The sequence below is a fragment of the Stegodyphus dumicola genome, chromosome 4 (genome assembly GCF_044657685.1).
Source record: "Stegodyphus dumicola isolate Sdum_Otavi_A_Nest chromosome 4, ASM4465768v1".
In the NCBI taxonomy this organism is placed as follows: domain Eukaryota; kingdom Metazoa; phylum Arthropoda; class Arachnida; order Araneae; family Eresidae; genus Stegodyphus; species Stegodyphus dumicola.
The window spans coordinates 24,905,631-24,922,125 of NC_140771.1; the positions used below are offsets into that span (position 1 = coordinate 24,905,631).

Consider the following 16,495-nt stretch of genomic DNA (forward strand, 5'->3'; position numbering starts at 1 on the left):
ACATACACAAAAGACTTTATTCATTTTTTTTATATTTTGTAACAGTAAGCATATATCAATTTTACAGTTCATGACTTTCATTAAAAAAAATACTTCAGATACATATTGTATTATATATATCAAAGATTAAGTTTTACATGTGGCATTTTATTACTTCTCACAGTTCTTTCTTAAAACTAAATTTTAGTTACTAAACTGCAAGATAAATATTGCTGAAATGAATTACAAAGAGACTAATTTTTTTCTAAAATATTTTATTTTATAGTGATTTTTTTATACAGATGTTCCGTCTTTGATCAACGGAATAAAGTGGTCATATAAATAATGGCACTTACAAATGTAAAAGTGATTTTCATGATACAAATATACAGAAAAATCAATATCAGTAACAAATTTAAATAAGGTTCTGCAACTGCTGGTAACTAAACTATATATAAAAAAAGACTTCATTACAATTCATGTTTTCTTTTTCAAGATTGGGAGGGGAGATGCACATATTTTGAAAATACTTAAGCATTTTCTCCAAGGCCCTCTGCAATCAGAAAAAAATCACAGTATGCAAGTTTCACCGTGGAATGCATGTTGGAATGAAAAAGTAAATCTTCAGATGTTTTCATGGAGAGCAAACACTAAATGCATCTTTCAATTGTTCTTACTTCTAAATTTTCGCTCTGGTGCTACAAGTTTATTCTTGAAAATGACTGAATAAGCAGAAGGCATTCAGTATTTGCATGCAGCCTGCTGCTTAAAAAATTAGTAACGATCTTTAATTTATAAAATGTTAAATGATATATTACTTTCTCATTGAGCATCGTTCTCAGAAAGCTATCAAAATGCTGCACTAGTTAGTCTGTAAACTATTGTTTCTATTTATATTACTAACTGATGCAAAGATTTGTTTGATATCTATCATATAAAAGAATACTATAAACATAAAAAAGTAAAATATATTATCTTTAAGACCCTCAGTTCCAGATGATTTTGATCTATTGTGGAAGTAGTGGTTGTCTTATGAAGGATTGTTCAAAACCAATGTTTATTTATATTTTCAGAAATATGGTCACTTTCAAAAGTGATCATAAAAAAAAGAGGTCACTAGATTTATTTTCATCATATTTTGTACACATTTAAAAACACAACCTTTATATTTGAATGTGCAAATTAAACTTTTATATTTCAAAATGTTAGGTTATCTTAATAAAAAATTGTTATGTATGTTACATTATTAAATTTGACTTTACCAAATCTTACATGTACATATGTGCAAACACAACAATTTTTCTTATAAAATAGTTTTATATTTACATTTTCTTTATATTTAATACATATTTCAACTTCTGTTTTACACAATACATATACTAAGATTTACATTTATAAAAAATCTTCCATTTCAACAGCATTTCTTTTTAAATGATTTTCCATTACATTAATATTTTCTTATCATTTCTTAAGAGATAATCATATTGATATGATCTCAATTTGTCTTGGATTATATAATTTCAGTTTTATATTTGGCTGTTTTAATATACCAAGCATTAAAAATTCAGACAAAATCATTCCACAGGGGGAAAAATGATAAAAAAAGTCAACATAATTTTTTTAAAAACACATTTCAAATTCATAAAACTTACAATTTTAAAATCATATATACTAAACATTATTTTTGCATTACAATTATGAATTTATACTATTAAAAAAGGATTTGTATTATTTTCAGTTATTTCAGTTTATAAGTATGGAAATCTCAAAGGGAAATTATGCATGTAAAATATAATCAAATTTATAGGGTTCATCAGTCTCATAAAAATTTTCAAATCTAAAATTTTAGAACTTTTATAAAATATTTTGATTAAATGATAAGCTTTTGATAGAATGCTTAGACATTAATTCCTTAAACATAAAATATACATACAAAATGTCCACAAAAGTTTTTAGCTGGCCTTTATTTTCACAACTGTTGGTTATAGACGTTACTTATAATTACAAAAATGTTTTACATGAGCATAAAGATTCATGTTTTTATACTTTCGAATTAAAAAACAAATTGTATAAAATATGAAATCTAACTTTTTACTAATTCTATCAGGCTCTTCTATACAGGAAAATTTTACACTCGTTATAAAAAAAATAAAATACAAAATGTTTGACTTCCATATGACAAACATTGACCAATATATTTAATTTCAAAGTTTGTGATAGTTGATATAATTTTGAATTTGCATTAAGAGGCCATTTAATAAATAAATAAGAATAATTCGAGGTTGATTTTTTTCTCCTTTAAATGCTATTCAATGACATTATTTTGTGTGACTAGTGTCTTAATTTATTATTTTGTTATATTTGGTATGTCAAAAGAATTTTCACACAAGTAATTCATAAGATTTCAAAATCTAAAAATAAGTTGCTAAAATAAGTTTTATTACTTCAAAATCATAATCTGATAATCATAAAAAATCATTAAACTATAAATATATTTCACTTTTTAATTACTGTAAATTATATTACAAGTTGACCACGTGCTAATACTGAAGCCTGTCAGTATTTTCTAGACATAAATTCTATAAGATTCTATGAATAAGTTTCCATTCTGAAAACAATTTATATTGATTAATACTTTTTACAACAATCTCTGCATTAAAATGCTCACCACTTAATCTCGTAACATCAGAAATCTTTTTCTAAACTGATATTTTATTTTTGGTTATGTACAAATGCAAACATTTTGCTTTTATATTTGTATACAGCCCTTAAATATGACTTTACTACCAGCAAGCTGTGTTTTATTTTTTAAAATGAGTAGAGAATTTTCTGTATTATAATATCTAAATATAAATAAAGGAATGTACAAAAAAGTAGATTTCATATTCTTTAAATGTCACAATACCAAAACATGAATGTTTGCACATTAAAAACGTCCCCCCCCCAGTTGGAAGTATATATAGATACGACCAACAGTTGCGAAAATAAAGGCCAGGAAAGTATTTTTTGGACAAAATGATTATTTTTAAAAAACTATCATAAAATATAATTTAAAAAGTCCCAATCTCTTAACTGATAGCTTAATGCAGTAAATTATTCATTTACTTGTTTGAGCAGTCTAATATTTCATGAGATATTTAGCCAAGAATCTCATGACTTCAGTTATCTTCAAATCTGAATGATTTTAGTGTTTCAGATTCATTACACAGGTATCACAAATTACTGATTTTCAAATAGTTACTAAACTTTCTTATTCTCACAGTAATACAGGAAATTTCTTTAGAAATTCAACCATTGTTCCACAATAAAAGATTTGAATCAGTATCATATCATTTTACTGATTGATATATGCATGGAATCTCACTGCACCAAAGAGATACATCTCACATTTATCTGGCAGTTTCTTATGGATAATTGGTAAATGATAACCAATATAATGACGAAAAAATTATGAATTTTTTGTAGCCTCCACAACACCACCATCACCATTTGTTGAATATTTAGCAACTCCTGTTTTCCCTCGGGATAGTTACTAAATCTCAGGAATAATGTTCTTATATTTTAAGCTTTTGGCTTTCAGTAGTATCTCTGTAAGGCATGCAAACTTTAATCAAAAAGATTTTGATATTCCTTTTGTAAGCAAAAGCCATAATGATACAAAATATTAAGATTTTCGACGAGCTTTGGTGGGATCATAGTTCTCAAAGGACCATTTCTGCCTGGGTTCTTCAGAACACTCTTGCATCAGCACTTTCTGTTTGTCTGCACTCATTTCTAGACATTGACCACTACTTCCATGCTGAATTGTCTTTGTCTGAAATAAAAGACTTCATAATAAATACACTGATAAATAAATCCTGAGCTGAAAAAGCATACAGGTAAGTTTTAATAAGTTCTCTAATTCTGAACTATGAAACTGATTAAAGACTGTCCAGAATTATAGAAAGAATAATTTATTTCAAAATTTATATACTTTGTATTTAAAAAAAACTGCACAACTAAATATTTCTAAATGACTGCTCATAGATTCATGGCTCAACTCTGAGAAATAAATTTATTATGGTGGGCATTCAGACAGTGAAAACTTTGGTCAAAACACATCCTTCAGTCAAAAAATAATAATTATATTTCCCTTTTTAATACATATATATTTAACTTTATATACCTTGATAGGGCTCAGATAAAAATTTACTACAAAAATATGCAAATTTTGATGCAAAATCTTTCATTTCCATTCAATTAGGAAAAGATTACAATAGATTGCAGGATGGAAAAATTTAATCTGAAATCAACAGGAGACAAATTGTAATAATTAACCCTTTCATTTCCATTTAAAGCAAAAAATTCAATTTTATTGGCCAATGTTATCTTACAGCAGGAATTTTACACTGACTTGTGCTTTCATAATCCATATTATATGCAGCTTAGTTTTGTATTTGAGAGCAAATATTTTATTCAGCCTTTCTCATAAAGCATGCAGCATTATTGTGCATATCATTTGATTATTATGCTTCTACAAATATTTATGTAGTAAGAGGAAATGAAAAGAAACTGAATGATAAAAAGTACACATAATTTATTGATCATCAGTTTATTCGGTATCAGCTGAAGCTTTTTTACCTGAAATTTTTAATTGGCTTATACCATGGTGATTTTTAAATTTGGTTAACCAACCTGTCGAATATGTGCACTCAGTGTTTAAGTTCATTTCTTCATGAAATATTTGGGCTTGAGCCATTAGCATTGGTACCGTGAATGACACGCCCTTGCTGCGATGCTGTCTGACCCATTTAATCGTCACTTTAAGCATAACGAACCCTTTTTCTGTTATTCATTGCAAGTAAGGTGTCGGAATCCACAAAAAATTCAAAAAGTTCCTTTTTACTTTTTGCTTATGTCATATACAGTTGACTTTCCAATGTCATACTCCTCGCATAATTTTGAGACGGATATGCCTTTATTCATTTTTTGCAGCAATTCCACTTTTTGTTTAATGGACATTGAAACATGCTTTTGCTTTGTAGATCCTTTGGCAGCTCCAAAATTGGAAACTCTTTTTGACATAATCTAAAGTTCAAGCTTAATTTTTATAAAATTGCTCTAACAGTCTGCAAAAAATAATAAGCTGGATCCAATTAAAAGATTAAGGAACAGCGCAGTCTGCAACATTAACTGAAATGCCTTAGAATCAGTAAAGATAATTTTAGCCTAGCTTATACTGTCCATTATACATTAAATGTGCATGCGTAAAGCATACAAAAAAAGTTTATAGCTTTGAGGTCCGGATTATAGATCATTGTGAATAATGGATGTCCGGATTACGGACTTTGTACTGTATATGTATTTTTTTTTTTTTTTAATGTGTCCATCAAACTTAATCTCAAAATTGGAACATCCATACACAGTCTATGCACTTTAAAGGTACAAGTATTTAATAACAGTTTTAAATAAAATAATTTATACAGTGTCCTGATATTTATTTAAAGTTGTGAATTATTTACAATATTATTTATTAATTCTAAGAACTTGTATTTAAAGTTGTGAATCATTTACAATATTATTTATTAATTCTAAGAACTTAGTAATACTAGTGCAAAAATTTACCTTTGGATTGTAAATCCATAGCTGATTCCCTTTAGATCCATGACAAGGATATAAGATTACATCTTTACCAGCATAGTCTAAGCAAGCTTCATCCCTTCGTATTTCTCCATCACGGCTTAACATCCAGAACTAGAAATTTTGATGCAACTTGTTAAATAAAGAGGGCAGAAAATATGTATCCAAAATATAAAATTAAGAGTGGAAGAATCATTTTACTAAAATATCTTGTTTGCCTCAAAAATATTTCTACATATGAAGAGCTCCTTCAATGTAGTTAAACAAACATATAACAATAACTCAGTCAGTTTCTTTACAAAAACAAAATATGAAATAAGAAAATATGTTAAAAACTACTAGTAGAGAATGACTTGTGCTGTAATAGGTTTCTTTCAATTACTCCTGGAATATAAATTTAACATGAATGTAATTAATTAGGAATAAAATAAAATATAAATAATGTACAGATAACAGAGTTGCGAAAAGACTTTAAACCTTTCCAATTAAAAAAAATGAAAATTTCTTTTTGAATTTCTGGTATGCATTTAATTTTATACTGATAAAGTTAAATGCATAACAAGAATTCATTTAGTCTTATACTGATAAAATTAAATAATTAATACCACATACTCAATTTAACATAAAATCTGACAACACAGTACATGCATTGATTGACCAAGCAAAACAATGAAATTTCAGTATTTAATAATTATAGACATTTTTTATGAATTACTTGCTAAAACATTTAAGAGAGAAAAACATAGTCCTTAATATTTTAATTAATTTGAAAGCAAACAAAACATAAATTCAAAATTTACAAAAGTCCATTTTCAATTATTAATATAACCTAGAATGACTCTGCTTTTAAGTGAAAATTCTATTAATTGAACCAGATTAATTTTACTATAATTAAATTACATTTGTTAGTGAATACAGATATCCTTCCTTACATTACAAAATTAGATGAAAATTACCTAAACTAAAACTGTTTGTTTTACAAATAATTATACCAAATAAGTTGCAATACTTTTCAGATAAAAAACAAATTTTTTAAGGATCTTGTTGATAATTGTTTATTATAAAGAGACAAGCGAAACAGATGTTTTGAGTGAATTCCTATTCAAGACAAATGATGTTTGGATCTTGAACATTGTAGTTTAGTTCAATAAACATAACCATTAGAATTCTTAAAAAATGCAAAAATATGTCAACACAGATTGATATCCCTTTTCAGTGAATTCTTTCATATATTGATCTTAAGTAGAATGTCATTACAGATGATTAAAATTTTCTTTGTACATTAATTTTAATAAAGGCAATTTTAACATTTTAGAATTTGTCATTAAAAGTAAAATGTCTAACTATGCAGTAAGGGAAGTCATTTGCGATCAGGAATTTTATCAATAAAGAATTCCAAACTTTGGTGAAGATTTCTTTGTTTAAAAGGTAAAAAGTACCTTATCCATATGGTACAGTTGTCATGCAAAGATTCTTAAATTCATCAATAAGCAAAGGTTTCACTGGATTGTCTTACTGAAACTAGAGGCCTCTTCTTTTCATATAATTCCTTGTACTGATTTATATCCTTAAAATTTAATATTTAATCTTTAGTACTGAATGAGCTAATGAGGAATAGTTCATTAATGTATCTAATACTAGTTAACACTAGGAGAAATTAGGAATTTTTTTAAAAATAATTCTTACATATCCAAACATTCATTTATGAAAATGTTACCACTAAAATTAAAGTTGATTGGTTTTGTGTCATGAGAAAACACAACCAGAAGTCAGATTAAATCTCATAAGGTAAACAGCAAACCAGATCTTTATCAAACTTTTGATAAAGGAAAAAAGATTTTTAGTTGAATGTCCTTTTCTGCGTCATGTAGTGGATTTTAGAAAATCGTATTTTTGAATTCAAATATATTTTATTTCTGCAGTAACTTTTTTTTAATTATTATCCAATTAAAAACATTCCAAAATATTAATTTCTGAAAACATTACATATCCCCCCCCCAAAAAAAGCACCAATTTATGGTTTTTAGTAATGCAGGCAAAGATTCACTTCAGCACAATCTACTTTCAGATATGAGGCCAACCTAGCTTTATATGATAGGTAAATCAAGCTAGTTGCCATGTTGCTGGGGTCAAATTCTACACCAAATCAAGAGTTTTGTAATCATAGTATGTTCGTTGTGAAATGAAACAGTGCATCGATCAGCAAGGTCTCAAGAAACTGGTCATAGGTGAAGACAATTGAGAGCAAATCTGATAATATTTCCCAAGATGTTTTGTCCAGAATTAAAATGGAGCATGTCAGTAATTATGTATGTTCTGTCTAAATATTCCAGTCAAATAAAATCCAGTATAAATAATCAAATAACTATTAAAAAACCAGTACATCAAATATTATTTTATGCACTAGCAGTAGAAGAAAAACTAATCTTTGACTTGCCCTTGGATGATGAGTGTACTTTCAATCCAATTGAGTTTGGCTATCAAGTTTGCAATCTCAGTTCAACTCAAGCTGACAAACTGATATTTTGGACTACAGACAATATCCTCTTCAGTAGCTGATACTACAAGCAATACTTTATACATTCAATTGCACATAGCTCATAGTTTAAGTATTAGTGATTTCAGAAATGATATGAATTACTCCTTTGAAGCTCTACTTTTTACCCACAGAACTAAAAACATCAGTGCACATTTATATGATTTATGTATTAGATATCAGCTAGAACATGCTCTTTAGTGCACTGAGGCTGACAAGTGTCCCAGCTTGTATATTGTGCTGGTATACTGAAGAGAAAGTATTTTAGTGGTGGTGCACTAAAGGTGAAAATTAATCTCTGATTTATTCCTGGATCATGTATTTACTTTAAGTCTGATACTTAAAGCATCAGATTTGCAAGCAAAGGCAAGTTTGGCTAATAATCTTATAAAGTTAATGTTTCGGACCTCTCATATTCACCTCAATGAATAGCACCACTAACAGTATATCACTCACTTGACTGTAAATAGCTTATTGCTACACAGCCTTCAACTTATAGAATGCTGTAATAAAATAATTTGGTAAGTTTTGCCTCTTGTCTTCATTAAAATCCATAAGAATTTTTCTCTTCCTCTCCATTAAAATTTATAATATATACATTACTTAAAAAACATGATCAAATTTTATATACATTTCATATAAGAACTAAATTTGTGATTAAATAAATTGGTGGAGAATATTCTTAATTGCATTCTTAGTGCCCATGAAATAATTCCATATATATACAGCAACATCTAAGATGGAAAGGGTCTGTTTATATACAGTAAAGGCTTCTGTCCAATATGCTTGCTCTATACAAAGATAATTACTTCATAGCAGCTAAGGTCACAGCTAAGAATTTTTTTTCTTATAAAGAAATGAACAAGTGTACATTCTTATTTGTTAGAATTTTCTATAGAATATTTCAAACAAATATAAGCTTAGCAATTTTTTTCAATCATCGGTAATAATTTCTCGTAAGGCAACAGACAGTACCTGAATATCTCTGCCAGGGACACATTCCCACATTTGTACTCGGAAATATGCTCCAATTTTAAATGGTGACTTTTCTATGCACCATTCTTCATCCTGACTGGCCAAACTGAGTATCTACAAGGTTAGCCCAATTAAATAACAATTTTATAAACTGGTCAGATTTAGTTCCACTATTTAAGATGCTTTTAAGCAACAGAAGTACAAGAAAACTGCAAAGCAAATGGATGGAAGAATGCTTATTTATTTTGACATTTTTACAGCTTCAAGTGCATCACATCTTGCAACATCCAAAGGAGGTCAAGTTTGTCCTTAAACTATATGATAATGGAAATCTTTTTTGTTATTCCTACTACTAAGATAACTTTCATTCATTAAATGCTTTATTCAGAATCATTAGTAGCTGCTAACATGAAAATTTCATGAGATATAACTATCATTATTTTGGTACTGTTTATTTTCATTATTTCTCATTCTTTCACAGAAGTTTGCTCAGCCAAAGATTCACTGTTAGTCGTATTTTATTAATGATGTAACCCCTACAAAATCCCCCCATCAAGCATATATGAAGGAGTTTTATTTCAGTTAGGCCTTGAACAATATGCAGAATAAGAAAAATATGTAAAATCAGAACTAAAAGCTAAAAATTGGAACACAACTATTCTGAAATGGAGTGAAGTGTACTTGAATAGAAAAAAATATCAGTTATGTTTTGAACATTTTTTCTTTGTTAAAAAAAAAAAGAAGCCTTGCATCATCATCATAATAATAATAAAATGAAAAGATAGTTAAACGTAAAAGTAGGATCTAAAAACCGAAGTTCACATATTTTTTATCCGAACTAGTAAGTATATTTAATATTTAAATAGAAAAAAATTTCCCATTGAAATACAGTTAATATGATTAAGACTACATGACAGAGTTTTTACTGGATTTTCATTCTTAAAAGAAAGAAATTCCTTCTGATTTTAATATGCGGTCTTGCAAAAATAATCAGTCAATGGTACCATTTTGTTTCTGCTTGTTATTTTATGTTTAATGGAAGAATGAAAATAACTAAGGATAAAAATATACTAGATAAATGATAGTAAAAGATTACAGTTTAAAAATTACTTTATATTTGACATTCACTACAAGTGTAGAAGAAAAAGCTTTAGAAATTTGTTTCTAGTCAATATCATTCAATAAATTATTCTCAAGGGGAAAAAAAAATATCTTGCTATAATAATTTTTTCTCTTATGTAAATAATGATGTAACATTTACTCGTAAATAAATGCTTTTTTTTTTTTTTTTTTTTTTTTTTAATTTAACTTTTCAAATTCTGTGCTTTAGTTTTAGTTTCCTGAGCTATCATGGATAATTATAAAAGTCGAGATTAAGATTTAAATTGTTTAACCTTAAATCAGAAACCCTGAATTTTTATAAGAACAGTAGCAGATCACAGAAGAACGGTTTATGCTTCAATTAAGATAATATTCAACAGTATTATGAGAGTAGTTTTGCATATTATGTCATTTTTTAGAAAATATTATTGAAAAATTTATAGCAACAGAAACATTTTTTCTAGTTAGTTCTAATTAGAATGCAAAACATGCATCTAGTTTATATGTACTATACTTAATTCTTAAGAAGCATAGAAACGTTTTTATGGCAGTAAATGCATGTTCAAAAAGTAGGGTCTCTTCTTTACTACATTAATGGGATTGAGAGATGAAGTACAATTATCAGGTATATTTTTAAATAACTTTAATCACACATTAAGTTCACTACGATGACATATTATAACAGAAATAACTTTCATTCAACGTTTTAATGCATTTTGAAGCATGCCAGAAGGACACCTGAAAACTAATCAATATAATTAATGTTACCAAATCTACAACCAAACATCATTACAAATGATTTAAATCCTTTTATTTGGAACTGGAAGAAACATTGGAATATTATATATGAAAACTGAAATAGTACCATTATTACTTATTTTAAGTAATGAATTCTTAATTTTAATTGTCTGATATGATTCGTAAACTTATTTTTCTTAAACATTTAAAAATTTAATCATGTTAAAAATTATTGATCTAACACTTTTGATATATTTAAATAACAAAACAAATTCATACATAAATTTGAAAAATTATTTAAAATTAAAGGAGCTCCTCATATCAAATAAAGTTTGAATATTCCTAATATATATTGAGACAATTTTTTTTATATTTAAATCTTAGTGTCCGAAGCATGAAATATGTTTTAAAATGTATTAGAAAGAACCCATCAGATGTGAATGATTTGACCATTACCGGATTCATAAAAAAAAACTCACCTGGTTGCCCCCCTGTTTGTGGCAAGGATACAACCCAATTGGCTTATGTAAATTATTCCTCCGAGCAGGGCTGTCAAGACACATGCTGCGACCATCGCCACCTAAGTTTCGAACCTGGTTGGAAAGCAAAATTCCATCGATCAATCACTGCAAAAGCTGTTTTCATCTTGTTCAAAAGTAAACACTATTAACATTTGTGTAATAGTTGAGAATAATATATATAGGAAATGAAAATGTACAGGAATTCAAAAATCCTCAACACAATTTACAAACTTGTTGTGAAAAGTATAAACAATAGAAACACAAAATTGACAGATATTGTAAAAATAATTCAAAAAAATTTTGTTATATCACTACCATATATCATTCTGTCAAATTCTTGCTGCTTTAAGCATATCTAACCAACAAGCAAATTCAATTTGAAAATGCATCAGTCAGAGCATTTATCTGGGAAAGTTCTTGATTTTGCTGCTTTCCTAATTTCCAATAAGAATGCTATGATTTTTTGAAATTATATGCACACAGAAATAAATTTTAAAGAAATTAATTTTTGATATTAAACTTTAATTTCAACCTTTTAATACCATTTTCTTGCTTTATGCATAGCAAAATCATCAATGATATGATTGAAGTTTATTTTGCAATCATTGTTTTATACATAATGTAAGATTTCTTAAATGCATTTTACATAATGTTAATAATTTATTCTTAGCAAAATGATTTTTACAACTAGTTTAAAACAATTAAGGAAACTTTACTATTTTTAACAAATATTTTTACTATTTTTTATTAATTAATATTTTTATATTTAAGGAAAATTTGCAGCTGTATTGCAATACAAAGAAACATCTCTAAAATGACAAAAACTGTTTTAAATAATTTTGGTTTTCCTGTGAAGGTAAAAACAATAAAGCAATCATACAGTTATGCATTTAATGATTTACTTTTAGGAATCTGAAGCAAAGAGAGTAAGCCTTTTTTTAAGTTTATATTTTTATTTCTTTTAACTGTAAGTGTAACTATTGTAAAGCAACTATTAATTAAATGATGAAAGCTATTACATTAACATAAATCAAAGTACCATCAAAGAATAAAATTTCATTTCACACAAAAACTGCTGCCCCTTTCTAAGAATGTGACAGAGATGCATAAAAATATGCAAGAGCCTGATTTATTTGTGCAGTTTCCTACAGTTTTATGACTTATAACAAATACACTTTGACATGACTCACAAGACAAAAATCCAAGGGTCAGGATTCTGCTGAATTTAATTATTTGATTATGACAAGTTCACTAGAACTGTGTGCTTCACAGGAGAGGTACTTTCATAAAGTACGTCTAAGGAATATTTGCTCACATTCACGTTACACATGAGAAAATCATAAAAATGCCAGGCAACCAGCCTGTTTGCCAGAATATGAATCCCCAGGTGAAACTACTATTGTTCAATTGTTTAATTCCCTTGGACTGAGTGAGCAACTCCTTGCTCAGATAATCTTGCACTATTTTACACCTGAAAACCTGAAAAGGAGGTATACCATACTGCTGCCAAATCACATTTAGATGCAAGCAAAACACCCTGAGGAACATTAAAAATTTTCATTATAGCCAAATAAACTTTTTTGTGACAGTAAGTTTGGTTTAAAAAAGAAAATCTAATCACAAGATTTTGGGGGAGGAGCGGGAACTATTTTTCAATTATTCTGACAATCACAGAAAAACTTCATCTTCCTATTATTTATACTTTATAATTCATTAATATTTCAAATGTATTTAGAACAGTTTGCATTTCTGAGTTAAAAATTGATAAGTTACTGCCTCATTAAAAATATTAATTAAATATCACTAAAGAACTCTTTTCTATGCAGAATGTTTCGCAGTTTATATTACATATTTTCCAGATTTATTTAAGTACATAATTTTTAGCACTATTACTGAGGCGATCAGTTTTGTCTTTTCAATATCATATAGTTTCAGTACAATGAAATTTTAAAATCAATCATTAAAAATGAGATTTATTTTTCTCTTCCCTGTTAAATTAACAGTCAGTGTAAATTATCCCATTACATTTCATAGATAAGTAGCAGACCTCTAACTGTAAATGTCAATTAGAAATTCTGCATCAGATAAACATTGAAAGAATCAAAACTGAGTATACAATCAACTAGTATAGAATCATATGACATCATACAGCAAATATTATTAGCATTTAGATGCATAATTAAAACTGACAAATTCCTGGAAAACAATTATGTATATCACACAAATGGAACATTGATAAAACAAATGTAATTAATCAGAAAATGTGCAGCGAAGACAGTCGCAGCAAGTCTGTGTCTTACTTCTTTAACTCAAAATTTCTATTTGAATTAAATAAATCATATTTAAAATAATTGAATACATGAAAGTTTTGGCTTTATACTGACTAAATTTAATATTTTATCTGTAACGTGTTTTCTCCCTCCTTCCAGCATGCCTTTGTGGTGGTAGCGCACTCGGCATGTATTTGAGAGATCCAGGTTCGAGTCCAGCAAAGGCATTGCTCATTTTTCACATCTCCTGCTTCAAAATAGCCTAATGACTCTATATATAATTTCATCTATTTAGTTCAAAACAATGTAAGCTGCTAATTTTATTCTGTTGCTTTTAAATGCTTTCTTTATTTTAAAAACAATCATTCTTTTTTGTTTTAGTATATTCCTAATACATGATCAAGTGAGTAGATCAAGGATCTACAAGTAGAACTGATGAAAAGCACATTCACTCTTATAAATTAAACTAAGTATATAATTAACTAAAAATGAAAAATTCAAACTTGTAACTAACAGTAACCTTAAGGTATAAAACTATCTATGCTAGGGTTAGAAACAAACCTAAAAATTTTCCTTCTGTTGTATTTATCTTCTCAACATCTCCCCCTCTATTAACTATTATAGCAAAGCATTTGAGATCTGCTGCCTTTAGCACTAGAAATCTATCTACTTTTTTAGCTAGATGGCCCTCAAATCAAGCATGTCTTTGAAGAGGTTTTCCAAGTTTTTTTTCTTTCATATTACACATAAAGAAACTTATAAAAAAGCCTTATGCAGTCAGCCTGTTTAGCCATCAGAATATGAAGCCAAGAAAAACCACCAGTGAAGTTTTATTCTTCATAGTTAAACTATTAAGCATCTTAAATTATGAGTATAACTGAATTAAAATAATTAAAAGTTATTCATAGAGCAATTTCAAGTGAAGATGAGAGAACTTTGAACATAAAAATGAAGTTACTGTTTTACTGTGTTTGGAAATAAACTATTAAAACATTAAGCATTAAAATGTTACTTTCATAATTAAATATAGAAGATATACCAATATGTGTTTTTTTAAACTGTTGTGTTAATTTTATTACATTTATTGGAAAATTATTCCATTGCTATAGCTGTTATAGCTATTTTCATTATATGCATTAAATATATTGCAAATATTATTCAAACCTATCATATTCTGAACAAATGTTTCATTAAAGAATGTATAAATGCAGATGTTGCAAGATGTATACTGGAGCAATTTTCATAAATTAAATAATACATATTCATGTTAACCTAGTAATAAATTAAAATACCATAACTTTAAGTGGTATTGTTCTGCCTCTTCCTTTAGCAGATTTAATAAAATCGGGAAAAAAGCATCAACCATCCATTAAAAAGCAGTTAATAATATAAATTAACGACACACAATCTTATATTCAGAATTATTTTAACAATAAAAAAATCAATAAAAAAGAAAAACACTTTTAAGATAATTATAAAGCAATAAAAATACACAGTGCTTCTATAAAGTGTCAGACTTATTTTTTAACACGTTCCAGAAAACTTGCCAAATAATGACTGATAGTAGTTATTACTATGACATCTCAATTTATATTGCTTAAAATACTGTCTGTGTATGGAAATAATTTTCTATGCAGTTAACGATGCACTTTAATCTAGTAACATTTGCTGTCATCGATTTCAAAGCTGAGAAAATGATTTCTTCAGAACGGCAGACATTAATCATGATTTTCTTAAAATGTGATTGGAGGTGAAATTTGATGCTTTGCTTATGATCCTGACACAAAATGGCCATCATTTGCTTAAACTGGACAATGTTCTCTGCAAACACAGAAATTTCAATTTCAGAAATCTTTAATCTGTAAGGACCATGCTGGTGATGGTTTTTGATTGGGAAAGGTTAATTCATGTGCAATTTGTCCCCGAGGGACAGAGAGTGAACTATGGGTTTCGGCTTCCCTGTTCCGAGTAACTAAATCTCACTACAGGTCGACTCTGCCTTCGGGCACGTCGTGGAGGTTCAACCTCCACTATTACCCTCCAGCAGAGCCGCACACAGAGAGTGAACTAGATATTTTATAGACATAATAGACTTCTGAAGAAAATTCATTGCATTAGACCAGAAAAATTTCAATCAAATGATTGATTTTTCTTGCTGACAAAGTGTTATCATGCAATTCTGTTCATATAATAATATTTCTAGCAAAATAGTAAGAATATAATAATAAAACAAAGTACCACAATTCTTAACCAGTCACTCTTATTCAAAATTTCTCTTTTCTAAAGTGACAGTAAAGTTCTCTTCAGAGTGATTATTGTAATGTCAATGTAAAGATTTAGAAAAACTAGAGACTTAAACAAATAATATAAACTCTATGAAGGAACCAAGCAGTTGTATGAATGAGCCAGGTATTGTACAGACTTATAAAAATTACATATTGAGAGTTAAGAAGTAAGATTGCTATCTTTAACTTTCGCTTTTGTACAGATTTATTACCAAAACTTTGTAAAAGAACTGTGTATAATAACTCATTAAAAACAAATTAATAAAAGCATTTTAAAAAAATTTAATGTATCAGATAATTTCAAATACTGTCTATATGTGCATAATAAAACACAATTAAACTTTCTGCATATGCGATGCATTCCACATAACAATAAATCCAGAAGGGAAAATGATAAGTAAAATTTATAAATTATTTAGCACCACCCTTAAGATTTTTTATTCTGAATTAAAAATATATAGTTTCTTATAC

The 16,495-nt window shown here is 27.8% G+C and overlaps 1 protein-coding gene across 1 annotated transcript in view; it reads right to left on the bottom strand.

Annotated features, from left to right (window-relative positions):
• Positions 1–225: 225 nt before the first annotated feature.
• Positions 226–16,495, bottom strand: part of LOC118196015 (putative polypeptide N-acetylgalactosaminyltransferase 9) — a 196,243-nt gene continuing 179,973 nt past the window's right edge. Inside the window, exons 9-11 of the mRNA XM_035367379.2 lie at positions 11,428–11,541; positions 5,584–5,712; positions 226–3,793 (exon numbers count right to left, since the gene is read on the bottom strand). Coding sequence (XP_035223270.1) covers positions 3,644–3,793; positions 5,584–5,712; positions 11,428–11,541 — 393 coding nt within the window. The 3' untranslated portion in view covers positions 226–3,643. The remainder of the gene's footprint in view (positions 3,794–5,583; positions 5,713–11,427; positions 11,542–16,495) is intronic.